At 39.5% G+C, this 27,020-nt stretch overlaps 1 protein-coding gene across 3 annotated transcripts; it reads right to left on the bottom strand.

The window, feature by feature from the left end:
* Positions 1–1,757: 1,757 nt before the first annotated feature.
* Positions 1,758–25,147, bottom strand: LOC110047416 (uncharacterized). Of its 3 annotated transcripts, none has more exons than XM_089271150.1 (23): positions 24,775–25,147; positions 22,930–22,997; positions 21,988–22,038; positions 20,593–20,740; positions 20,188–20,290; positions 18,914–19,034; positions 17,624–17,733; positions 17,107–17,197; positions 16,131–16,409; positions 14,454–14,672; positions 14,305–14,349; positions 13,755–13,865; positions 13,581–13,613; positions 9,696–10,073; positions 7,580–7,645; positions 6,312–6,764; positions 5,935–5,958; positions 5,306–5,482; positions 4,720–4,947; positions 4,179–4,333; positions 3,802–3,860; positions 2,875–3,044; positions 1,758–2,492 (listed from the first exon to the last, which is right to left on the bottom strand). In XM_089271150.1, the coding sequence occupies exons 2-23, from the start codon at positions 22,979–22,981 to the stop codon at positions 2,227–2,229; spliced, it is 3,339 nt and encodes a 1,112-aa protein (XP_089127276.1). In that variant the 5' UTR covers positions 22,982–22,997; positions 24,775–25,147; the 3' UTR covers positions 1,758–2,226. The 3 variants fall into 3 exon arrangements, with proteins under 3 accessions (XP_089127276.1, XP_020608822.2, XP_089127280.1); XM_020753163.2 differs by having other exon boundaries at positions 17,624–17,739; positions 24,775–25,146; XM_089271154.1 differs by lacking the exon at positions 9,696–10,073 and having other exon boundaries at positions 17,624–17,739; positions 24,775–25,145.
* Positions 25,148–27,020: the final 1,873 nt, after the last annotated feature.

Raw genomic sequence — 27,020 nt, 5'->3', positions numbered from 1 at the left:
AAGTTAGAGGTGACATTAGACTTTAAAATCCTTTGGGCTAAAATGTCTTTTTTCATGTGACATAAGTTACATGCCATTGCGTTAAAAAATTTAAGTTGTCTTCGCATTTTGTGACGCTAAAAACAGTAAGTAGCATTGAAAACTGTACAACATAGGTTTTGAATAAAACGCGTTGTCGCTGAATTTCACTGACCTTCTACAGGAAGGACGTTTTCCTTGATGTTGCCTTCATCACTCTCTTTACGGTTAAAAAATACTGATATGAAATATTTTCCCCAGATACCCTGCATGTCCCTTGGCACTTCCAGCTCCCTTCGCTATGCCAGCTCCTACGCATGTGCTGTTTTTCCAAACCATCTGAGCAAACGGCGGCAACTTAACTGTCAACTTGGGATCGGCCCAGTCAAAGAACTTCACACCGGCATACCACTTGGCTGCGCATGCCTTAACGATGTCAGTTTCCGTTTGATGACTACACACCAGTTGTCCGTATATGGAATAGGGATCTATCCTTTCTGTTCCAACAGTTGCGAGCTGTAGTGCCCAGCTGCGGGCTAACTGGTTAAGTTCATTGGAGGAGGACACGTAGGATGCTTGGTGTAGTTTCCGGAAGAGATTTATTTGATACACTAGATCCTTTCTAAATTGGCCTGGAAAATACAATTTGAATGACTGGAATTAAGTCGAATGTCCTGTTCTTATTAGCTTTTGTGATAGAAACCGACGTTTCGGTGCATCTTGCGCCATTATCAGGGTTACATAGTTAAAGAAAAGAAGCGGTTTGTTTAATCAGTTGCTCCATGTAGGAAAAGAGACAGAGAACCACGTGAAGTTTTAAAATCAGTTAAACACAGAAAAGTAAGAGGCAGAATTAAACATTTCTTGAGGAAAAGTGTTCCCGTTTCATCTGTTTTATTCACTGTGGCTACCAGATGTGAACTATGGATTGTCAAGCTTGCTCATGAAGAAGAGTTTGTTTTTACTCGATTTTTTTAAACAAAATTTGAACAAGAAATTAAAAGTGTTGGTCTTCTGGTAGGAATTATAAATGTTATCCAGAATTTTTGTCCGAGTTCAGTTTGATAATAAGAACTACCTCTTGTCAAAAAAGAAGCTTTTGTTACCTGGAGACATTGAATTAAACCCAGGTCCTGCAGAGATTCCTAATCCACTTACCTACGGACGTAGATTCATGTACTCATCGAGCACCTACTTTTTTTCTGTTTGTTACTGGTGTATAGCATCTTCCCATTTTATCTTCTCAGGTTGAGTGGCTGAACAGTGGCCTTCGTCCGTCTATTCGGCTTCAGTGTTGGTTACGTTAGTAAGGTTACGAGCAAGGTAGGTAGGTGTCGAGGGCTCAAACCATATATAATACGGGAGCTAAATGGACCCTCGTTGATTATTTTAATGTATATAATAAAACTCATATATTCTCTAGTTGTAATCCACGAGAGAAGAACTTCGTAAATCCGTCAACGTTTTTTAGCGCAATGAAGTTCTCAGACCTATGACCATTGTTCCCTTCCATTCCGCAAGAACAAAAAATATACTTCTAGCGTCGATAACGCGATACAGACTGTTTGTTTAAAATATGATTCTTCGAAATTCTGACTTTAGGTCAACTATTCTCACAAAGAATTGCAATTTAACTAAGATTAAGGCTCTATGTCTAAATTTTTTATGGCAGCTTTAAAAAACTTAAGAAGGGATTAGTAACGATTGAAACTACGCTGAAATATATGAGAGACACGTGATTGAGAGAATAGAGTCCTCTTTATTCTTTTCTATATATACAAACACAAGCATTGATCAACGTTCGGGGACACGTTCGGGCAAGCGCGGGTCCGGAAATGAACACCGCTGGTCTACCACCGAAATAGATTGATTTAAGGAAAATTGATTAGTATAGTAAAACTTGCTGTCGTCTGTCCTTTAAAATAAAAAGTGACTCTACCCAGAGTTCATCGACCTATTTTCATCATGACTAAATCATGATTAATATACATCGATTCTATGGCTAAAAATTTCCAATTTGTTGCATTTCAAATAAGCACAACGTAACAAAATGAACTGTTCGAAAGTTCTCCGCGTTCCTCTCAACATCAAACCAGTGGCACTATTCAGTAAGCAATGCTAAATGCAATTTTAAAATAAAATGAAACTTTTTTTCAGTTTCAACTAGATAGCCTTAGTGAAAAGATGCAAACAACACTAAAATTGAGATTAGAATTTGTGTATTTTGACGCGTGATCTCCTTTTGGAATTGCAGCAGTTGGAAGAGCAGTATGGAGGGCAAAAGTTGACGTTCCTAGTGCAGGCGACTGGACATTGCCATGGATTTTGGCTGGGGTAGATGGGTTCGGGCTGCCCGTAAACCACTGGTGATGGATATTGCATTTGATGCGACGAAGACGTCGGTGTGCAGCAGCTGGGATCACAGCCTGCTTGGCAAGCAGTACTCACACATTGATTTGGACAGTATGACGAGCCTGAAATCCAAATAAGAAGCCGGTTTAATTTAGGACAGGAATTGAAGAAATACTGGTTTGAGCATAGTTCTCGTTCCCGAACACGTCCTTAAAGCGGTTTAGGGCCTGTAAAAATGCTTGCTCTGTTCTAAAGAGAAGCAAAGATGACTGCAAATACCATTTACTCCATTTAAGCATCATGCTAAGACATGCGACATGATTATAACTCAGAACTGATATAGTTGTGATCTAGATCAATCGATAAATATCATACAATGCATCGTTTACTTGAAAAAAATTTGTAGTTGACGGTTCTGTCAGTAACGTAATCTTTGGCGTGTACATAAAAGTTTTTACTTTTCACTTACAGCCCTGATATGCATACATTGCGCTAGACTTTTACCTGGCTTGAGAGTCTTGACAGAGATAAGTTTTGCAGACGCTCCGTTTGACAGCTCAAGTTCTCCGTCGTTTTCTTTGATGCTGATTTGTAGCGACTGTATGGAATCAGAACTAGCCTCTGGACCAAGCCTCAAAATAACCTCAACATGTGATACACCATTTGGCAGGCACCTGAAACGACATTTAAAAATTTTGTTTTTCGTTTTAGGGTTTATTTCCCCTCATCAGCGTATCACATTTGGACTGCTTATCTATTGAACGACATCTCTTTAGGTGACACAATCTTTATATCATTTTACGTTGTTTGGATTTTATTCTATAATGTAAAAGGTTGCCTGATAAACAACAGAAGGAACCAAACTGCAACTGACTGACAGCTCATTCTCAATCCTGGAAGTTTCATGTAAGAAAAAATTACAAAATCGATCAACTACTTGTACTCCAATGAAAAGAATGTTTCTAATGAAACTGTTGTGCTCCGTCTGCGAGACAGTCATCTTTTTTATCATAAGAACCATCAGCCTGAAGTTGATTAAAACCGAAATCAATAGGCCTATTAGGAAAATCAACCAATCAATTTGTCAGCCAGTTAGACTGTCGGTTAGTTGCTTAGTTAGTCCGTTAGTTAGTTTATTTCTCACCGTCAGTCAGTTACACAGGCAGTCAGTTAGTCAATCATTCAGTCTGTCGGTCAATAAATCAATTACTCAGTCAGTCAGTCAGTCAGTCAGTCAGTCAATAAATCAATTAGTCAGTCAGTCAGTTAATAAATCAATAAGTCAGTGAGTCAGTCGGTCAGTTAAACAGTCCGTCAGTCAGTCAGTCAGTCAGTCATCAGTTACTCAACAGTCAGTCAGTCAGACAGTCAGTCATGAGCAATCAAATAGTCAGTCAGTCAGTAAATCCATCAATCGGTTCATGAAGTCACCTGATTGTGTTCACTATCGGCTGGACCGTAATATTCTTTGCTTGGAAATAACGAGTAATCTGAAACGGAAAAAAATGTTAAGTAGATTTATCATTCTAACTTAATTTATATGGTTTAAATCATTTTAAATATTTTTTCAACACATTGGAACGCCAACATAACCACGTACACACATGTAAATGCCAAGTGACTAGGAGAGTATGTTCGTTATGTTTATGCTAAAGGAGGCTCGTTATCAACTAATCGTCGTCAAAACGATTTTATGGGAAAACGGCCAAATTCTTGCTTAAATCGTGATTTTGTTGATAAGTATTTTCTTTAAATGCATAGGAAGCTCTTTTTCTTGCTTAGGAAATTGATATACAAAAACGACCTACCGTCTCTCTGAGCAGATCATTTACACTCTGGATAACAGGTGTACACATAGAGTAGTAGCTTGCAGGATAGACAGACTGAGAGTAGACTGGGTTTTGGTAGGACTGGGTCGGCTGCTGCTCGGTTAGGTTGAAAATCAATTTATAGAATGTGTAACCTGACAGAGAGAAACCACTGTAAGTAGGCGGGCGGAGAAACAAAACAAGTGCAGTTAAGAAATCATTATAATGATTCAATTAAAGCATAAGTATTTTGAAATTCCAGTTAGCTTTTATTCTTTCTGTAAAATTAGCGGAAAGGGGAGGCTTATAGCCAAGAGAAAGAGGCCCCTTTCTGTTCAATACGTACTGAACACGTAGTGCAGTCATTCGTTCTTTATATACCTGCGGACCGATATGGGATTTATTCATGCAAAACAATTGAAGGCCTAAACATAATTTGTGTATAGTCTTTTTTTTTTTTCCTTTTTCTGCGCAAGGAAATTCTCCAGATTAAGCGCAGTCTGTCATTTAGATTTTAAGGTAATAAAAATAGTTTCGTTACCAGGCAAGGACACTTCGCAGACAAAAGCCTTGGTATCAAAGCAATGCTTGTCAGCCCAACCTGGCCCAAATTCGCCTTTTGCTTGCACGATACAGTTCTCAGCTGCACTGCCATCAGGTTCTCCAGGTAGCCACTCAGAAAACGGGATTGGTGATCCATCAACCCACACGTACCGGCCCTCCGTTGAACGGTCATGCAGTCCAATCCAAGCTTCCGTTACGTTGGATTCTATAACAACAAGTATGGGTTAAATTTAACTTTGTGAAGGGGCTATATACCCACATCAGTTTGTGTCGGGATTAAAGTCAAATCAGTTTTGGGTCGTTTTATGTTCAATTTCAAGGTTATCTCTTCATATTGGGCATGTATTACATTTAAGAAAATATTTTTTCAAAAGATAAAGTAGGCCATCAAACGCCTGCTCCCTTGAGAAGAAGGCAGACATGGCCATCACACCATTAACGAAACTTACAACTTCCTATACATATTGCGTTTTGCGTTGTATTTTGCTGCAATAGAACGCTCTTAGAATACTTCACCATGGCAGTTTTGGGCCTGAGCAGCCACGTATTTCTAATTCTCTTACTTGTCAGCAAGCCCACAATTAAGTCAGCTTCCTCTCTGCTGTCAATCGAGGCTAGCGTTCCATTGTCTAGTGCGCAACCAAGAAGTGCGTCATCCCAACTTACAGTAGTGTTGTGGACAGAAAAACACGATCGACTGCTGCCCATAGGCAGCTTAAAGTAACCTTCTGGACAGGAAGCTAGAAAATAATCAGTTAAATATACGAAAATCAACACTTAAATATAACTAGCAAGTAAGTAACCGTACATAGAGAATGAAGAAGCCCACGAGCGAGCGAATGAAAGATGGATGGATAGACGGACGGAGAGGTGGATGAGTAACTGATAATTGGAACAACCAGTCTGTCAGCCAGCCAAGAAAATAAAATATTAAAATTATCGCACCTGGTAAATCTGCCCCCGATTACATCAGTTGCATACGAGCAAGTGCAAATATTTCATTCCAATAGATTAAACATTTAAAAACAGCGACGCAATGTTTGAGTTTATGAGATTCATCGCAATCGGTTTTGATCGATTGTTCACTCGCAGTACTAAAGAAGTTTATAGATCACACTCGTTACCAACCAACACTCTATTAGCCACAATAAATGGTTAGGTTATAGTCCAGTACATAACACCCAGTACTAACCCTCCGGAGCAGGTAGTGAGATTCCTGCGATAAAAATAACATAATAGTGAGATAACTCATAGTAAATATTAAACTGAATTAAAAAATGAAAATTTCGCCCCAAAATGTTACAGTTTTCCACAGTAGCATACAAACAGACTAGAGGATTTGAACTGTGATAGAGAATACTAGGAACTCCGCGATGCATGATGTGATCAAAAGTAGAAGTAGCTGACGGCAAGTAGACAACGAATATGATAAAAAAATTATGATGGCTCGCAAAGGAAACAAAGAGAACGCGATGCACTTCAGAAAACAAATGTCAATCATGAGATTCACTGTAATAAAGTGCGTCTATAAGCTACTGACCAAGCGTAACAGAGCGGAGCGTAACTGACCTGCTGCAGGGAGGACGTTTTCCTTGATATTGCCTTCATCACTCTGTGCAGGGTCAAAAAATGCAGCGATGAAATATTTTCCCCCGATATTCCGTCTCTTGGCACCTCCACCTCCTTGAGCTATGCCAACTCCTACGCGTGTGCTGTTTTTCCAAACCATCTGAGTAAACGGAGAGGACTTCACTGTCAACTTGGGATCGGCCCAGTCAAAAAACTTGATAGCGCTGTACCACTTGACTGCGCATGCCTTAGGGAGATCGCTTCCGGCGTGGTGGCTGCACACCAATTGCCCATATTTGGAACTGGGATCTATCTTTTCAGCTCCTTCAGCTGCAAGCTGTTGTGCCCAAGCACCGGCCTCCTTGTCAAGCTCTTCAGAAGGTGAAACATCTGAGGATTGGTGGAGTCTTCGGAAAAGGTTTATTTGATCCACTAGATCCATAAGTAATTGTTCTAGAGAATATAATTTCAGTTGCAAAATTAAACAGTACATATTAAAAGAGTGAAAAGAGAACGTGAAAGGAATAAAAACTAATAATCAGTGAGTTATGTGTGGTTAGGACATCGTCTCATTTTCCCAGAGCATACTCTCTCTTAACAGACACCTCCATAAGACGAACACCTCTTTAGAACGGACAGCGGGCGCTATGAAGTAGTCAACAGCCATCAGAAAATTCCATCTTCGATAAAAAAGAACTTGTGCGAGAAAATCGACGTGTCATATGAAGAGGTTTAACTTTAAAACGTAACTTGGATTTGTGAACTCTACATAAATTCGAGGAACTACTTTACCGCCTTTTTACTTTCATGACAAGTGAAGAACCATGGCTGTATGCAAGGAAACTGTTTAAAAGGCATTTTAGTTGTTGGTCTGGAAACCAATGTACAAGATGCTGGGTTGTAAAACTGTATATAGCTTATGGCGTAATTGGCTCATTAATTCGCTCTTAGTTGTAAATTTAAAGATGAATTTTAGATGAACTGTGGTTTAAGAAAGGCTCTCTGTCTGTTTGTCTGTTTGTCTGTCAGTCTGCCTGCCTGCCTGCCTGCCTGTCTGCCTGTCTGCCTATCTGCTTGTCTGCCTGTCTGCCTGTCCGCCTGTCCGCCTGTCCGCCTGTCCGCCTGTCCGCCTGTCCGCCTGTCTGCCTGTCTGCCTGTCTGCCTGTCTGCCTGTCTGCCTGTCTGCCTGTCTGCCTGTCTGCCTGTCTCTCTGTCTGCCTGTCCGTCTGTCTGTCTGTCTGTCAATGAAGATCATAAAAGAAACTTACTGATATCTGGCATTGGACCTGGTGCCGCCGTGGTTACAGCAGTTACAGGGGTTGGGGTTGTAGGAGCTGTTAAAATAACGAGAAAGAAAAACAGACAAATTACTACAGCATCTACGGTTTTTGCAAAGTCTGCAAACATACTTGTACTTTCTTTTTGGTTTACACTCGAGCCTTTAGGCATAACTATGATGTAACGTACAGTACAGGACTAAATGTTTCATAATGTACCATGGGCAATAAAAATATTTGTTCTAAATGTTTTTATTGCCCATTTTAGGAAGTAAACTAAAATTACCGTCTTTCTCCTGCTAAGACTGTCAAGATTAATTTTGTTGTTAGTTAAGCTTTTATTGCTCGCTTCCTGAGTTTTACGATAAGCTCATGGAACGTCATCGGTTTTCTAACTAACTAGCAGTAAAATAGATCAAAGTTAATATAAATTCCCTCTAGAGCCATGCTTCCTCTGTCGGGATTCAGTTTCGTGTTCTTATCAGACTGTTTTCAGCCAAGCACAGTACTGATTAGTATCGCCCAGTCCCATGACAAGTATTGCAAATTTTCCAAGAAACATAAGCTCACTTCTCTTTCATGAGAATTGCAAACCGTGTCGATTAATTAACTGGCACAGAATATTGTCTCTCTTAAATGCATCTACAGTTATTTACTAGAAATGTCAACAAAACCGTACAAGGCAGCAACAGAAGAGCGTTCAATGCACATTTTACATTACTTTATATTTTACTCCGTAATGCGCCGTGGGGATATGATCGACAATCACGCCAATAAGCAAATAAATTTGTTTTTTATGTATATAATTTTTCTAATTGAAACGGAAAAAAGAAGATTCATTTAAGGCTATGTGATTCCAGCCAAAGAGCGCACAGCCGAGAAACGCTTTAAGAAGTTTGGTTTAGCTATTAATAATGACGTCACGGATCAGAGTCTGCACCAGTCACAGTCACAGTCACACTCCCTGTCTCCTGAGGATTAACTATCGTGAGCCCATATGTTGCTACGTGAATGGAGATGTTTTGCAGAAATTCGCGGCAATGCACGGTGTTTGCCATAGTCTCCCAAGACTATTTTTTCATAACCCTATAATTCTCTATTAAGTAGTTCGGGTGACAAAAAGAATTCTATTTATTCATCTGTCTATTCGAGAAAGTAATCTTTTGTAAGGAAAATGAGTAATGCTAAAAAGAAGCACTAGAGAGGCGTGAATTGAATGTCGAAAGAATGAATCCACATCCTCTCTTCGTTAACAACCCAGTATCATGCAGTCATCACTGTCGCAGTCAAGTCAAATTCAGCGTGTGTGATATCGTCTTCAGTCTGTTTGGCCTTGTTCCCAATGTGCTTATGAGTTACCAGGCATCTCATGCAGTCGAGGTGAATAACTGTTATGTAATATAGGGACCAGAGATGGATATCACAGAATTTTGCGCCATAATGGGAAAATCATCTTTCGGAGCATTGAGGAGTCACTGTTGCTCGTGGGGCCAATCATTATCTGTGTAAAATAGGCATTCTATTTTTTTTTTCTTGTTCTTTTCTTTAACTTTGAACTTTTCTGCGGCTGCTTTAAAATTGAACGATATTTGCGACTGATATTTTAAACACGTAACGACGCTTTGAGTTTTTGAATTTTACACTGAAACATACTTAAGCTTTTCTGAGTCAAATCAAGCTAGTTTTGCCATGACAAATAATTTTGTACTAAACTGTTGACATTTAAATGTCTATAAAACAATATAAATGAAAAATAAGCTTTCCTCAACAAGTTCGAACCGGCCTTCATCTGTGGTTTTGCTGCGGTCTCAATAATCAAGTCCTTATCACGTACAATTCCAAGGTTTAAGCTATTGTTGTCCTAAGGCGTTACTGAGTTTTCTGTATACAGTTCTGAAACTCGTCGCATGATATTTTATGGTTCGAGAGAAAAGTGCGCTTCAACTGGGTTGATTGACAACAAAATATTTTTTTTCCGGTTTTATATCTTATATGGCTCAGCTTATCTCAGCTTAGTAACCACCTCCCGTAATCGAGACTTCTTGACTAATTAAAATGAAGGATTCTCCTATCCACCTCTGGACCTTATACATAACAGAAATATTACCTTGGCTAGAGGCTGCGGACGTTGAACTACCGGCACCTGTTGTAGGAGCTGCAGTGGTCGCTGTTCCAGTAGGAGTTGCTCCGGCGGTAGCTGCTCCGGTGGTAGATGCCCCGGCGGTAGATGCCCCGGCGGTAGATGCCCCGGTGGTAGATGCCACAGTGGTAGATGCCCCGGCGGTAGATGCTCCGGTGGTAGGCGCTCGGGTGGTAGAAACTGCAGTTGTAGAAGCTGCAGTGGTAGAAGCTGCAGTGGTAGAAGCTGCAGTAGAAGAAACCCCACTGGTAGGACTGCCAGTGGTGGGTGTTCCAGCAGTTGCTGCTCCCCTTGGAACACCTGGAGATTTACTTGGAGTGGCAGTTGTAGGTGTTGCAGATGTAGCTGCAATTATTGCAGTTATTGCATGAAGTTGAACATAATGTAAGTAATTATCACGCCAAGGTTAGGGGAACAGACCTCGATGCGGAAAGTTGTCGAGTTTTGGTAGCAACGAAATTTGCATAACTACTTCACCCGACCCGTTTTGAATGACGAAAATTAGTACTTTATTTGTTACAAAATAGTTAAAACGTTATGACTTATAAATTAAGTTATTGTAGGTAAGTGGCTGGGATAAAAATTTAATTTCAAATGATATACTTTAGTTTAAATTAGACGTTAAACCAAAAATAAGCCTTTCTCTCTACATGTATGAAATCCTGATAAAGGCTACATAGGGGTGGCGAATGGTCCTTGACTCTGGGTCTCACAAAATTTTAGTCAAATTTCACTGGTCTCGCAGTCTCATTTTTTAGCGGTTATGTGCGTCTCGCAGTCTCGATTTTTATTCGAAGCTGTCTCGGAGTCTCGATTTTCGCAAGGCTAAGGGTCTCGAAGTCCCGATTTGTTCGTTTATCTGCTTTTTCCAATGACGTCTTCTCGTCACTTCATGATATTGAATTTCAATGAAGCAACTTACAAATTTCCAAGAAAAAGTTAATCCTAACTTCTCCCAAATTGTTTGAATTCCACAAAAAGCTACAAAACCTACCGCAACGTCAACGATGGTGCCAGAAAAACAGTTATTTTGTTTTGGGATATCATAAAGTAGTGTGTTATAACCGAATTTCCAGTTCCAGTCAGTTCCAAGAAGCTGGCTTAAGGCTGTACAAGCTCATTCTAGCTCTCAACTAAATCTGGGGCTCGAGTTTTAAGAGTCTAAACGTCTTACGCTCGCACTCAAAACACAGTCTCGGTGTCGCAATCTAAAAAGTCAAAATGTTCTCAGGCTTGCAGAGAAAAACGCTCGTCTCACCATCTCGCAAAGTCTCGTATTCACCATTCACCACCCCTTACATAGTATTATATTATAGCTAATCATTAAAGAAACCGCTGCAGCCCAATGTAAGGCTGGTAAGAGTCTATGTCCACCTCAGCTAAAGTAGAGGCCTCTACTTGCAGACCACCGCAGCTCTATAGCTGAAGAAATACCTGACCGCAGATACTTGGTTGCACACCATTAAGGGATTTGTCAGTTGGCTTGAATAGCTGCTTGAATTTTCCTTGTACAGTAATGTTTATTTGTTGTTGTTGTTTTTCCAACCAAGTACGTAACGATATGGTCATCATTACCATCATATAAACTGAGAAGGTCAAGCCTCAGGAAGCGCGATTTTGTCGCTTTTGCAATTTAGTAACAAGATTTGTGTTCTAGTTTCCCCCAAACAAACCATTAAATTGTATCTGTGCTAATGCAACTGTAATACCACGCAGTGTTTCAAATATAAGGAGAGACTTAATTTAACTTCAATTTCTTTAACATGCCAATTCCCAGAGGCGTTTTGCCAATTAGTACCATACAAGATAAAATTTTCATTTATATACGCTTGCACCGAGAGACTTGTTTAATGCAACTAACTTTACAGGTGTAAGAAATTCATAATATATATTAATTTGCATCATTGTAGAGCTTATAGTTAAATTCGTCATAGTATGGGCTTTTCCACTTGAGGGCCAACCTCGTTCCCAAGGTCTCTCATCTTACCGCCCCCTGGAGCGAGCGAAGAGAGACCCTGGTTGGGTCTGGTCACGTGTCTCCCAGAATCTGGGAGATGACAATTAAATTATTGAAGGGATGAGCGGCCTAGTGGGAATTTTGTCTATACTTAGCCCACGGGAGTGCGGGAAGTGTTGTCACCAAAGTAAACCGAGAACGATATGATGTGCTGCGGCAATGTCCGGCGCTAATATTCTGCAAACGCCAAGGAAAACCATCATCTGATAGCGGAAATCCAAGTCGCTGAAGGTTGTATGGTTCAGTGAAGGACGTTACATAGTGTAAAAATCTCCTCAAGAAGGTGAATGGAGAATTGCACACCGCGGCCGAGGCTGTGTATGGAAGATGTTTGATTCATCTTTACCTCAGAATGAAGTGTAGGTCTTGTTACCGGCAATGAAATAATTCTAGAGAATTCAGGGCCTTTTAATCACTGAAAGCCAAAGTCACTTCGAAAGGAGCGAAAGGGTGAAAAGATTTATTGAAGTTTCACCGCGCCGTCGGCGCCCCGAACTTTGCAGAGCGCGAAGGATAATACAGTGAACTCGTCGCGGTATGCATTTCGCCGTCATTGCTAATAAAATGGATTTATCTTCGACCAAAAGGAGGCTAGAAAAAGAAAACTACAGTTTTTATTGTGTCGTTAATAAATTAGTGTACGTGACGCCAACGGTTTGAGAGAATTGCGCACATTTTCATTTAATTTTCGATCTCTCGACCTTTCTTTGCTTTAAGCATGTTTCTGAGGGGCACTTTTTATGCCGTGTTATTAGAAGAAATGGAAATTATAAGTAGAGCGGAGTCGCTTGATTATGTTACAGCATATTTTCAGAGGTCGTAGGTCTGCATGGTTTCCGCTGTTAACTGCACGTCGCTTCTCAGAGTTTGACACCTCTGTAATTTGCCATGCCGTGCTTATACTTTGTTTAGGTTCGTTTCTATTGCAAGATATGTTTGAAGGCTCTAAGTATTGGCCCTCCAGGGACAAAGATTAAAATATTCCGTGAACATATTGCTTACTTGCATTCTATATTGTGACGCCGCAGGTGACGCCGGGCCCGGCTATTTGATTAGAACTGTTTGCAAGCACAGTGCGTCGCACGAATATCATATTTATCTTCGTCCAGCTTTTCTTCAGAGACTGCCATAGCTTTACTTTGGAAAGCTATACGTTTTCCTAGAGACCTTCTTATGTTTTTTGCATCAATTTGATCGAGTGCATTCAAAGGAGAAACAACAATTACTACGGGATGAAATTGCGCTGGTCGACGTCCACAGTTGAAATATGACTGACTTTCCATAAATCTAGTGGGTAAGACGGAGTAACACTGAAAATCACGACCACTAAATTGCCTGGAGACAGACTTGCTTAACCTTTAGGTAAACGTTGGAACAGATATTATTCGAAATTTCAGCCTGAAAGCTAAGTATTGATAAACGCCGCAGGTAATGTGGCGGTCGCAGCGCGCAACAAAGCTCAACGCGACAAACTGCTGATTACAGAGGACCCCTTCCTGATGTTCTCAATTGTCAAAGTGGCACGTGACCAGACCCAGCCAGGGTCTCTCTTCGCTCGCTCCAGGGGGCGGTAAGATGAGAGACCCTGGGAACGAGGTTGCTTGAGGGCAATTTCAACTGTTCAATTTTTCCAGGTACCCGCCATTCGTAGAGAGGACGGTAACAGGACAGATTCTGTTGTGTTGCCTTTAACAGCAATAACATCACATTGCCAAATATTACCTCCAAAACATTACAACGTTAGCCAGAAAACAGTGTAAGTGACTAAAAAAGGTCTTTCTTTCACGTAGAAAGACATTGTATAGAGAACTTTAATTGGTTATGTTCGTTCTTACCTGGAGTGCTCTGTGACTCCGGTTCTTCGTTGACTGTGTTAAAAAAAAAAATAAGTTGAAACAAATGAAGCGATGAATTGTTACGAAATGAAGCTGATCTCAAGTTTACATTAGCTTCAGACATAATTCTTTCGGACATGTGATATTTGATCACAAGTACAAAATATATCTTACTTTCACATTTGTTTCCACTGAATTTTGGTGGACATTTGCAGACAAAACTGTCAGGGCTGTCAACATCGAGCTGACAAGACCCTCCATTGAGGCAAGGGTTAGGCTCGCAAGCTGCAAATAACAAATTATGAAAGAGAAATGATTAAAGAAAAGGCAATATTTATCCTATAAATTTGTGACATTTGAAAGACAGCTTCCTGTTTTAAACAGGCTCAAGATATTGACGCAATATTATCTGAATCCATATCACACTGATTTCATCAGCGGGCAGTTTAGGACACAAATGATTAACAGATTAACACACAATTAAGGGACTAACCAATCGGACTTTAGAAACCAAAGAACATGATTGATAAATAAAATATGGGCAGAATTGTATCCTTCTATGAAAAACCACAGCCAAACTTGCGCTTTAATTTTGTGTTTCGTCATTCCGAAAAATTAACGTTCAACCGTCAAATGACCTAAAATTTAGGCGTCAACCATCAAAGGGACCACCTTCCCACCCCCCCCCCCCCCGCTCCTTTGAGACCCTCATTATAAAGCGTACCTTGTGGATTGCCTTGCTGTCCTTCATTTGCTGGTGTCCCGCCACCTGCAAATCACAGTTTTAGAATCTTCAGAAGTGCGTGTCAAGTGAGCTTGAAGGACATACAGTTCATTGAAATGCCATGACAAGTGATTTATTTCAAAACCTACCCTGATCGAAAGCCATGCTTATCTCATGAGGTTGTAAAACTCTAGTCCATGTAACGAGCTGGTCGAACTTCAACGGTAGCATCTCCTCTACAAGATTGTTGCTATTTGCTTTACTTATCCTGAGGTCGTTGAATTCTTTTCCACTGACTTCTTGAAGTTGTTCTCCGTCGAGCTTGGAACCACCCTCTTGCCCATTGATGAAGTATTTAAGCCCCTCTCCTGTAGAAGGAAAGAATAAACATGACTGGAGCATCTTGATTTTTGTAATAAGCTGTGGTGTCGCAGTATTCAGCGATATCTCTTTTTACGATAACTGTAGAAATTCTCGCGCTCTCATTGGCTAATTTTCATTGAAAGCGAACAGACACATGAATTATATTTACAATTTATGCGATGTGTCAACAAGCGAGAGTGGAAAATTTTACAGATCCACTCGGCTAGATGCACAGCTACTTTGACAATGTTATGACAAAATTCACGATCAATAATAGGACAGACGCATCAAAAACTGACGTCAATTTGTTAAGTCGATATAAGCTGTTAGAATCAAACTTTTTCAAACGTTTCCAATCACCATTTCCATCCACGGTAGCATGTTGTTTTTTCCTAATTTAGATCATCCCTGGGCTTTCTTTAAATACGCGGATGTATACCGCGGCCTTACTGTTTCTTCTTATGTTTCCCGGGGTGGCTAAATTAGCGAGAAACAAACAAATTGCTCTGCTGCCCCGATGGCTAAACGAGGAAACATTGTCTCGGAAAACAAATGAGTTACGCACGCGTGCAATGATAAACTGACTTCCGAAGAAGTCTGGGGAAGGATGTTTACATTTTCTCGTCCCCAGGGCTACACACAATGCATGTAAATGTAAACATGGCGTTCGACCTTTTAAGATGGCGTCGGCGGCAAAAGGGCAAAGAAATAGCTGCTTTGTGTATGATAATAGCTTGTTTAAACGACGAAGGGGAAGGAATCCGAAAGAAAGGTCCATAGAGATTGGCTGAGAAGAAGAGCAGAGAGAAGGTCCTATGCAGATATCGTAACAGAATTGGTGGCTGAAGACCTTCCATCGTTTAAACATTATAGGCGTATGGACGTCAACTCCTTTCATCACCTTGTTGAGGTGATAACCCCGAGGATCGTCAAAAAGAAAACAAGAATGCGATCTCCAATATCACCCTCAGAAAGACTAGCCCTAACTTTGCGATTCATAGCGACGGGCGAGACATTTCGTTCCCTTGATTTCCAGTTTCGAGTGAGCAGAACTGCCATCTCACACATTGAGCTTCCTTTTTTTCAGCGTGACCTGCTTCAATTTCTTCGCTGTCAGCCATTTTAATTGTTGCCAGCACGCTCGCCGTTGCTAGGAAACATGTTTTAATATGCGAGCGACACTGGAAACTAATCAACATTGTTTTCATCGTGGCTAAACTGGGAAACATATGTTTCGGACGCAAAATTTGTGTCCGGGAAACAAAAATGTTTTTGACTTCAGGCAAAAATATTTTTTGTTTCCTAGCAGCAAAATTTGTTTCCGCAACACATGTTTCCCGCGCGGCTAAACTGGGAAACATTTGCCTCCGCAACAATGTTTCCTAGTTTAGCCAGGCCTTTAGAAAACAAAAGACAAAGAAAACAAATAAATAAGGGTCTATCAGTAAGAAAGAAATACATACCTTTTTTCCAAGTGAAAGCGAATGAAAACCAGGAATTAAGCGGTATTTTCCCGTTTTTTATTGTCAACCTCCATTTCTTTTGAGCAGCCACAGCTCTGAGGATAAACATGCCATTTTCATGGAAGAGTGCAAACCCTCGAGACCTTTTGTCTGCTCCTCCGCTTGAAAACACGTATTTTGGAAGTTGAGGATTCTTCGAGACAGCTGATTGGTCTATTTTTGCCCAGAATATCACGGTAACTCCGTCCATGCACAAATTAGGGTTACTGAGACACCGGTCTTTGGAAGTAAATATCAATACAAAATAAAATTAACTTTTCAGTCATAACTCAACGCAAGGAAGTAACGTAGCGTTTGGAACACAATATTAAGAGGAAGGATATTTTTTTTAAGAAAACGCTAACAAAGGTGTTCCCATTGCCACTGAATGGTCATGCAGTTGCCAGACCTGGATGATGAACAAAAGCACTGAGAATAAAATCGATGTATTTTGAAAATGAATGCAAAGGAAGAGAAAGTAGAGAAAGTAAAAACAAAAAAATTGACGCAGCTTCAGAGAAGACTCTCGCTTGCAATTAGCTTGTTGAGATAAGACAACGACAAGAGGCAAGATGTAAGTGGTGGCGTATATGAAAGAAAGGGAGCGCACGTGTGCGCGGTGGTTCAATAATCGATCATATACGTGGTCAAACCTTTCGTGGGCAAGTTTTTTAACCCTAGTTAGTAAATATACGATATCATTAGTAAAGAGCTGAGCTGCTCAGTAACGGCTAAGTTTGAATTCTTAGGTAAAAATTGGGCATTGCAACACCCCAAAGATCATAAAAAGTATTGAGCAAATTTCGGTTGGGATTTTACCCTAGTAAGGGACAAAAGTTCATGAGCCAAAGAAAAAATCTTTGACCTTGGTAAATGTAAATGACCTACTTCTTACGGGTTTGGATTTTTATTTTTCAGTTCATGGAGAGAGTCTCACCGTTAAAATCACCCAAATTAATCCAGCTATTTTGCGCTAGTGTGGAAGCGACTTTTCCTCTTGATTTCGAGTCAACAATTCCAGCTCCATCCTGAGGTACACGGAACAAAAGACATTATTGAAATAGTAGAGCAAAATCATGATCATTATCATACCACTGTGGGCCTCCTTCGAACAATCCCGCGTGGCTAGAGCCGGGCGGCTGATATGATTCATGGTGCGGAGCGTTAAAAATTGAGTCAGAGAATAACAAACATTTCTTTTGTCGTCTTGTACATGTTTGACATGGCGGTTATTGCTGCTTGTGTAATTTCTCAATATTAGTAATCTTTTTTGGAAAATTGAGAAATAGAAATAGGGGCTATTTATTTACATTCCTTTCTGAAGAAGAAAACGTTAAATTCTCACGAGAGGTTCCAATTGATAAGGCGTCAGCTAAGGAGCCGTTTAGAGACTGGAATCTCTTGAAACCTCAAGCTAGAATGCTATAACCTTCAACCTTGGTTTTACCCAATACCTTCAGTTGAGCAGGGAAACTCCCTTTAAGATCTGGAGATGAGTCACTTTGAGCTTCGTTGAACGGCCAACAGTGGGAAGCATCTTTAAACACGGCACCATCACAGCCTCCTACCGCTGCAAATGGAGAAACACTTAACATAATACTATCACAAAAAATACAACAGCATCGAATAGACGGATTCGGCTAACGTGTTTAAAGCCCTGTTACCACCCAATCCAGATCATGTGATGATTCATTTGGGAGGTTACAGTCATTTGCGTGTGGCAAATTGCACGATTGTAACCTCCAAAATTAATCTTCACGGGGTGTAAATTGGGTGGCTACAGGGATATAAAGAAGTTAGCCGAATCCGTCTATTGTTAAGGTGAAACACTTTTCCAGTTTTCTCTTAACAATACATATGTAAATTTCCTTGAGTGGGAATGTCTCTACCCATGCAAAGCAGACCAGGAGGACAATCACAGGCTCACCTCTCTTTACAGACACCTCTCTAATCCACACACTCCTCTCTTTTTTGTTTTACAGACAGTTCCTTTGATCTCAGCAAAATTCCCAGATATTCTCTGTAAAAATTGCCTCTCTATAATATGGACACTCTATAATATGGACACTCTATAATACGGACATCGGAAGCTAAATCTCGTATCTAACATTTTAATTTAGATAACCTCTCTATCAGTTTTAACATGTTAAATATAACGTACTGTTTGTGGTTTTAAATCAGCCTAATCAATCATCCAATCATGCATAGATATACAGTAAAAGTAGCAAACTTTATCTGCATTTATCATCGGAACGTCTGGTTCTTCGGTGACTCCTCGTTTGATTTCTCCACTGAATCGAAGCACTACTGCACAATTAATTTCTTCCCTTTGTCACGACCAACATACAAACAAGTATGTTAAATGTTTATTGAATAATTTAGATGCACCTCAAAGACATGATTGGGACATTTGGACTTGAAGAGCACATTGGTGGAGCCCTTACAATGATGTGGCCTCTATAATACGGACACCTTTCTTCTAAAGAGACTTTGTTCCTTGCCTCCCTTCGGTTTCCGTATAAGAAAGACTCGCAGGGTCGTAGCTAGTACCAGGCAAACCGCCGCACTTGCCTCAGTCATTTTTTTGTTTTTGTTTTTGTTTTCGTTTATAGTCATCATTAGCACCTTAAATACCTAGGAAGATAATTTAACCTTGGACATTGCCTCAATCATCAGTAATTTTTCCTGGCTATGGCCCTGACTCAACTGTGTTTACATTTAATTATGACACGCATGTGTCCTACCCTCAGGTATTTGACTTGATTCTTGTCCAGCGGGAAATAACTCTCTGGACAAAGACCCTGTTTTAAGATCACAGCCACAAGGGAATATATAAATCTTTCCGCCCGGAGCTTTAATTGTGACCTGTTGATAAGGATGATGGTATTTAATTCAGTTAACAATCTTACAAATTGTCTAACAACTTAGAATATTTACAGTGAAAACACACACAAAAATTGTAGGTTATTAGAGGAGACAGTATAGTGAAGTTGATCCAATTGTCTGAGTTGAGCCAAGCCTCTCTATCAAAGCGAGGCCTGTTGCACTGGAACCATTCATATGAAAATGAGTTTAATTTCATGTGAATGAAATTCATTTCCATATCATGAAAGGACGGGCACCAAGACTCGCTTTGAGAAAGAGGCTAGAGGTAATTCGGAAATGGCCAATTCCCTCCATGAGATACGCCTGCAAGGAATCATCGTAGTTGCATTCATCATCTTGGACTGGATATTTGTTTTGATGAATACAACTATACCATGATTCCCTGCAGGCGCGTCTCATTGTAGGAATTGACCTTTGAGGTTTTAAACCTGTTAACGTTCAAACTAATTAAGCAACAACGTTCGATCTAAAGATAATCTAAGCAATATTGAAAAATAGAATAGTCTGAAGAGGGTAGAATGATGGTTTCATAAAAGCCAATTACCGCAAATCGTGATCCTTTTGCAACATACATGTATGTACAGCATAATTACCATCCCTGGTATTATTTTTCCAAGCTTAACTTGCTTTTATTAAAGCTTTTTGCCTGGTAATCACTGGTGAATTATTAGACGGTTGAATAAATAAAACGGAAAAGGGCATAATCGATAAAGCTGTTCACTGTGCCTCGCATAACCGAAATGTTTCGTATTTTTCAAAGACCTCCGTAAAAATTCCTCAGTTTCCAAAATTCTAAAATAGCAAGCTCATATGTGCCAGCCTGAATACACAAGTTGGGGAAAGTGTGAAAAAAGAACTCGGGCAAAACAGATGAATACTTTAGAATAGATTTGAATAGCTTAAAAAATGATTTCGATAAATGCCGTTAACAATACTACTCAGCAAATTAGAACCCAAAAAACGTCGTGCGAGTTATACCCCACCTCTCATAACTTTTAGAATGCATGGCTCGTTCGGTGATATTACGGAAAATAATCAAAGGTAATTCGACGTTTATTAACTTTTTTAAAAGATTCTGACTCAGAAGCTCTATGAGATCTATCCAATACCTGTTTTTCCGTTTTTGCCTTACCTTCGCAAGATCCCATGCTGGCATGAATCCCAAATTATCATGCCTTATTTTTATCTTTTTTATTTCACCAACGTCCGCTAATTGCAGGTCAAAGTTGTCGACTCTGAAAGAGAACCATGATTCGGTTACCAAGAAAACAAACAAAGTTCATTTTGAAGGAACTTGTGAGCATGGCAGGGCGTGAATACGTAACTGGGGAATAAATAACAATTTCGATCCAGATGGCACTATTAAATTATTCCAGATGGGTAAATGGATTGATTGATTAATTGATCGATTTATTAATAGCCTGAGGCTAGCTAGGATCTGCATGTACGCCTCCCTCGTCTCAGTTATTTTATATGATATTATTACATATGATATTGATGTGAGTAAGAGTAAAGGTAGTTGGATCGATGGACTTACTTTCCTTTCTCGAAGTTGTTTTCAAAAAATTTTCCCTTAAGTTTCTTTTCCATTGATTGTCCGTTAGACCCGTAAATGGTGATAAAAACGTTAGCATCCGTTCCTGCTCCATCTTTCACACCGGTAGTGACCTCGACTTTATACTCAGCTGCAATGAATAAAAAATTATTTGTGACTGACGTGCGAGGCGGCGTGGCCGAGTGGTTAAGGGCGCTGGATTGAAAATCGAGACGTCCCTGGTTCAAATCATCCGCCCTACAACTATCTGGAACTTTTCTCGTAGTCCCGAGTTAAACTCTTCAACCGCATTATGTAAATAGCCAACTGGTCAGCCGAGTGCAATATTTGTTTGCTTATTTACAGTGTCCACAATTAGCCCCACAGTGCTAAGTACATTTGATACTAGATATAGTTATTCATTTCATATACTTTTTTATATTTCATTTATTAATCAATAGTTTCCGTGCTTACTTTTAAATGTCAAACGAGAGAAATGTATATGTTTTACAGTGATGCACGCCATGTTTTTAGCCCTTGACAAAGCTAATAACTTTTGGCCAACTCTTTAATGGTTTTTATCCGATTTGACCAATCAAAATAACACAGAAGCTTGCGGTGACAGCTGGGGTAGGGAGCTTGATACGTAAAAAACGCTGCCTAAATACCTTGCGTATTTCCGACGCCACCATGCAAACATCTCAGATTGGGATTGATCGTATCAAATAAAGTTCACTCAATTAAGTACTTTGTTAGTGTTAAAACATGATGTTTGTTAGTTCGTTAGTGCTAAAACATGATAAATTTGCAGCGTAAGTTGTTTCCGTTTTATGCGAACAAATGCATGTAGACTCCTTTCTCCTTGATAACTTTCAAGTTGCCGAGAGTACGTCTTACTGACGCCAGTGATTGACAAGTTTATAGCTGAATACCGGAGCTTGCTTCATCAAAGGATTGTCAGCTTCAATTGTATTGGAAAGTCGGAAGTATCGAAGAGAAAGGGATCTTATTAGTTCTTTAATTATTAACTCAGATTCTAATTCAGATTTTTTCCTTCTCAAGCCCCTTTTGGAGAGGTTAAAGTATGTTTAAGTATGTATATGCAATTGTGATTTATTTAAGATCAGCATTAGGGTGGTTTTGAACTGAGTGTCGAAGGTAATCAGGCAATTACTTTGGTTTTGGTTTTGGTTTTGGGCTGAGTAGTCTACTGTAACTGCTAGAGCAATTTGTCGTGGTTTTGGTTTTACGACACTCAATTTAAAACCACTCTACCTTAATCATAACTCTTAACACCGATACCATTATAATATTAATAAAAAAAGAAAAAATATATATCTATCTTTCTATTTTTTTTTTGTTTGCGTTATTTCTCTTTAGGTTCTTATTTTCATATACCTTCTCTTCTTTCTCTTATTCTCCCGTAGTGACGCGCGTGTGCGCTTTGTCCTGATAAAGCAAAACATGAGAAACATTAAAACTGAGCCAGCAATCAAATTATATAAGAGATGCAACTGGGGTTTTAGCACAGACTATAAGCACGAGTGTACCCCGGAGGGGGGGGGGGGGGGCGGTTCATATAAAATGGACAGGTGTGGTCGTCGTACCTTTTGGGGGTTAAAGAGCGGTTTTGGTGCCTCTTAGTACCTCTCAGTACTCTTATTTTGTATGTTCCGACTGTCATGCACCATTTCCTCAGTTTATTAGCCAATCGGATGCGAGTGGTACCCTGTGCGAGTATCCAGAATAAAACCCTGGGCCCGAATAATGAATTCAACGTTAAAATGCTAATTTCGACATTTTCTCTGTATTAGAAATTTGGACATCAGTCATTCTGTTTGTACAAAATGCATGCGTGACTCAGCAGAAAAGCGAAAAAGGCATTTTATGCTCAAGCCACAGCTTGCACCTGCACCGGGCAGTGAAACTGCCTCTTGAAGCTTATCGCTTACTCAACTAAGTCGGACAGCAATAACCCTCATGGTGCGGCGACAACAAAGAAAACAGCTTACAGATGCATAAAAGAGCAATCGGTCTCAAAATGTACAGCATTTACTACAAATGTTACCAAAGGCTGGCTTTCACTAGCGCATAATCATAAGCATAAGCCGACGTACGTTGACTCACAGTAAGATACTGTTAAAGCGCCCTTTGTTTGGAAATTTTCCCAATAAAAGGTGCTAATTATCAGCAGATCCCTGCGTCTGTATATGTCGGCTTATGCTAATATTTATGCGCTAGTGAAACTGAGCCAGCCTTTAGGAATAACATTTGCTGTCAAAATTTAAGACCGTTATGATGAATCATCAAATAAGAAGAGAATACAAAAATTCTAAATACCTAAGACCACTCCTGCGAGCAACAATGTATACAGAGTTCCCACGAAGGCCATTGTTCAGTCACTCAACCTAAGAAGATTAAAATAAACAATTTTATAAGCCTCCAATTATTGATTGAAAGTGTTAATATTTACAATACAATACACTGTAGGTCTAATAATTAGTTTACCTAGCAGATCACAAGTTGTTTGAGTTTTTCAAATTTCACTTTTTTTTCTGAGCTGTAGCATTCAGGACAAAATTAGCTAATCAATTTTCTGTTCGAAAATTTTTTCTAGTTTCCAATTTTCAGTTATAAAGCGTTATCTCATTGGGTAAAGCTGACGTAAGTGTATAACACAGGTTTTTATCGCTTAATGGTGCAACGTCTAACACAATCTAATCTTATTGCACGGTTTCGCAAAAAAATTGTATCATAAAAAGTATCAGGTTTTGGAAGTCCTTTCCGCTTTACTAGGCGTAAACGCGCCATTTATGACTATTGTTATTTCCTTCCATGCAGGCAGATTTTGAATCAAACTTAGTGTTTTCCACCTGTTTTAGTACTTGTCAAGCATTCTTACACTCTCAAAGCAGTGTGGGCCATTGTCTAAAGGTCACATTTTCATTTTTGTTAAGGTTTGTTTTTTCTCGTCTAACAAAAAATGGCTCTTTTCGGTTAACGCAGACCGCGTGTATATAGAGCTATAAGCCTCAACCCTATGCCACAAGACCGAATGGTAGTCTGGGTACTCTTTCGAATTTTGCATATTGGTGTAGAGGAAATCTACAAATCTGTTTTGCACGTGAAGTAATAGCAACGATACATTAGATCTTCCATGCACATTAACACCATTTTTTCGTTAGCTTTTCTTTCACTGTTACATGACTTTTAGTTGAAAATTCTTCTAACATTCAATGTGGCGAAAAGAAACTTGTTTCCACCATTCTGAAGAATGTTCTCTCTATTTCTACCCATACTAACTTTCGGTCTCCTCGCGTAAGCTTGAGGATTTGATCCGACATTGAAATAGCTGTTAATGGAGTGATTTTATGGCCACGATGTATGTTTATGTACTTTTGATAAATACTCTATATAAGCTGGTTTAATTAAAAATGAAATGATAGCTGCAACATCAAGTGCTATTTTTATGATTTTTTTTGACAATCTTTGACGTTAGGAACCAAAATTTTTAACATTATTTATGAATCTGAGGAACCCTCTCTAAACTGTGGAAAAAGCAGCTTTTTCTAATTAGCTGAAGCATCTTGAAAATGATTGGATCATTGGACATCGAGAATATTTAAATAAAACGGATTGCAAAGTGAACAAAGCTGAAAAACAGCGCTACTTGAGCGGGTTTCGGGATTTGGGTCATTAATTCATCAATTGTAATTTTTCACCGTAATCACCGTTGGAAAATGTATTTTTGAGCTACGAAGTTTGTCAATTTATTTATTTATTTTTCATCCATCAAGTCAAGAAATAAATTTAACAACATCGTAATTTATTCTTCAAATTTTGTTTTATATTTGCTCTGTTCACTTTATCCAACGTAGCAATGTCATCAGATTGAATATTTTGTGACACCTTATGTGATATCGATCTTTCCAGCTGCATCAATTTAAGGAATAGTTATACGTCGGTATAGCAATCTCCTCCAATAGAGTAATCGCCTTGCCTTTTCCATTGATTATTATATCTCTACTTCATGTCATGAACTATCAAAATATTTTTGTTCATGGTTTTGTTTATCGCTACCAGAAATTTCAACAGCTAAACTGTTTATAAACCAGTTGATTTCACACCTAAAATCTTCAAAAATTACTTTATGATAAAAAAAAATGATCAATTCAGCTGACTTACATGAAACGAGAAAAATTGTTTCCTCGTCCAAATGTCTTCCTGATGGACGCGTCTCTTTCTAGATTCTCTCGAACAAACTCTTTTGTTTATCAAAGCACCTCAGGCACAATAAAATGGCAGGTTGAAAGCGGTCAATATTTTATCGAAGTTACTCGAGTAGAAAAATTTCAACAAGATGTGAATGAAAACTCTTCTCTACAATTTTATCAGTAGCCTTTTATCTCAAGCACAAAAAATGTACATTCTTTATATATTTTTACAGGTAGCATTCCTTTCGATTTGGCGAAAATTGACTTTACTTTTAATTCCTTCCCTTAAAACTTGTTTATGCGACATTTGGATCCTTGTGGCAAATTTCGTGTTCTTTGAAATCGCCTGGAACTGACTGAAGCCACCTGTTTGTCTTACAGGTAAGCCAGTGTTGCTCGGTTAGTAGTGGTTGAATAACGAGAATGTTTCGGAGTATCTCAAACTGAGCAATATAGGGGAACGGGTACGAGTTAAAACGTGCATGAGAGGGACTGGGAGGGAGAAAACAGGACCCACTATAAACTCTGTAAAACGTCCGTATTAACTGGTTGAGTCTTGCAAGTTAATTGGTGTACGTTAAGTCTACTTTCTGAACTACCGTTACAAGTTACTTTGTAGAGATCGAGGTTTGAATTAAATCTCTATTTTCTTATTTATCCAAATGAGGAAGTGAATTCAGAAGTTACTTCTGAGGTATTAGGGCTTTCCCGTATGCTAGATATACGAGCATGCACCGCTAAACGAATACACCATTTTTTTTTTTGTTTTTGTTTTTTTTGTTTGTTTGTTTGTTTTTTTTTTTTATCTTCTAAATCTGAGGTGGTGTTTCAGTTTGGCACAAGTAAACAAATCAAATATATGCAGGAGTCTATTATTGACTTCTAATTTGAAATAGGATCCCGTTTTCTCTCTCTGATTTCAAATTTCAATTTGGGGAATTTTTCACAGTATATTTATTATCATCTCTCGAAATTCACTGGCCATCTATGCAGATGGGCAAAATTTAATTAGTCTGAAATGGGGCAAGAAAAATATTCCTAACGCACTCACAAGGCCAAATGGAATCCTTCGAAAATTGTGTACAGCAATACGCTAGCACTTCTTTATATAAGTGATTGGCATATGTCCCTTCAGTTACTACCTTTATTGGAAAATTATATCCGTTTTTTCCTTGTACTGGATTGAACTTTGCTGTTTGGCACGCTGTTAGGTTTCAGATCTCTACAGTGAAGAGAATGAGAACTAGTTGTGGCTCTGAACAACGATTGGGTCCACGATTTACCAAAGTTGTCAAGATAACTAGAATGGTATACATTGGGCCAAAGTGACTCATATTACCAGAGCCTGTCCCGGGTTCTGTAGGTGAATATAAAAGTATTCCTACTTGTCTATGGATGAGAGTTGATGAATGTCTTGCCCAAAAACACGATACAGTGACTCCGGGCGGATCTCAAACCCAGTCGATCTTGAGTCACACAGGCTAGCCATTAGACCACCGAGTCTCCCCAGGCCCAAAAACGCTAATGGAAATATATTATTGTACTAATAGTGGCGTGACGATTTTTGAGGTCTATCTGCAGAAATCTTCAAGAGCTGTTACATTAATTAACTTGACGATAAGCAATATTCAAAATGGAGGGTGGGTGCCAATTGACAGCAAAGCGGGCAATGAGCAAGTGTGGGCAAAATGCAAATAAAGGGGGTATCCATGGCAACCTCCCACGGGTCACCTTCCCCTGGCACATGGCACACTGAATTCGCAATGGAGAATAAGTATACTTACCTAGACACAAGGGCCCACCATGAACCAAGAGGCGGGTGGGATGGGGCAAACCAAAGGCAAAGCGACAAGGCAAGGCAGAGCAAAACCACGAGGGCGAAACTGCTCACAGCAATGGCACAACTGCGCATTCCCGCGCGATCACCCGCTGGCCAACAGCAGATCTCCCAGTTAACTCTGATTATTGATAATCTCATAAAGAAACCGAGCTTGCAACTGTTCGACAATCGCCCTCTAGAGATATTCATAAATGCATCAATTCCTCGGTTACGTTCTTCCGAAGACTGAAGAAGATGTTAAAAGTTGTAATCTTGAGGCCTTGAGAAGATGTCCTGAATACCATGGAACGTGCTTTCGGTGTTTTCATGCGTCGAATTTTGTCCTGTATGTCTGCAAGTCAATCCTTAAGTCCTTTTGCATTATAAGAATTAAAAAG

Source organism: Orbicella faveolata, unplaced genomic scaffold (assembly GCF_042242905.1).
Source record: "Orbicella faveolata isolate gen_17 unplaced genomic scaffold, um_ofav_v1 contig_1, whole genome shotgun sequence".
Lineage (NCBI taxonomy): Eukaryota > Metazoa > Cnidaria > Anthozoa > Scleractinia > Merulinidae > Orbicella > Orbicella faveolata.
Note: the sequence above shows the minus strand (reverse complement) of the source record. Positions and strands in the feature narration are given on the sequence as shown.

Coding starts and splice junctions, on each gene's coding strand:
- LOC110047416 (XM_020753163.2), bottom strand. CDS start 22,981: ATGGCCTTCGTGGGAACTCTGTATACATTGTTGCTCGCAGGAGTGGTC. Junction 20,741..21,987: donor AATAAGAGAAAGAAGAGAAG/GTATATGAAAAT, acceptor TATTCATTGCAG/CTGAGTATAAAGTCGAGGTC. Junction 5,959..6,311: donor AAACGTCCTCCCTGCAGCAG/GTCAGTTACGCT, acceptor TTTTTATCGCAG/GAATCTCACTACCTGCTCCG.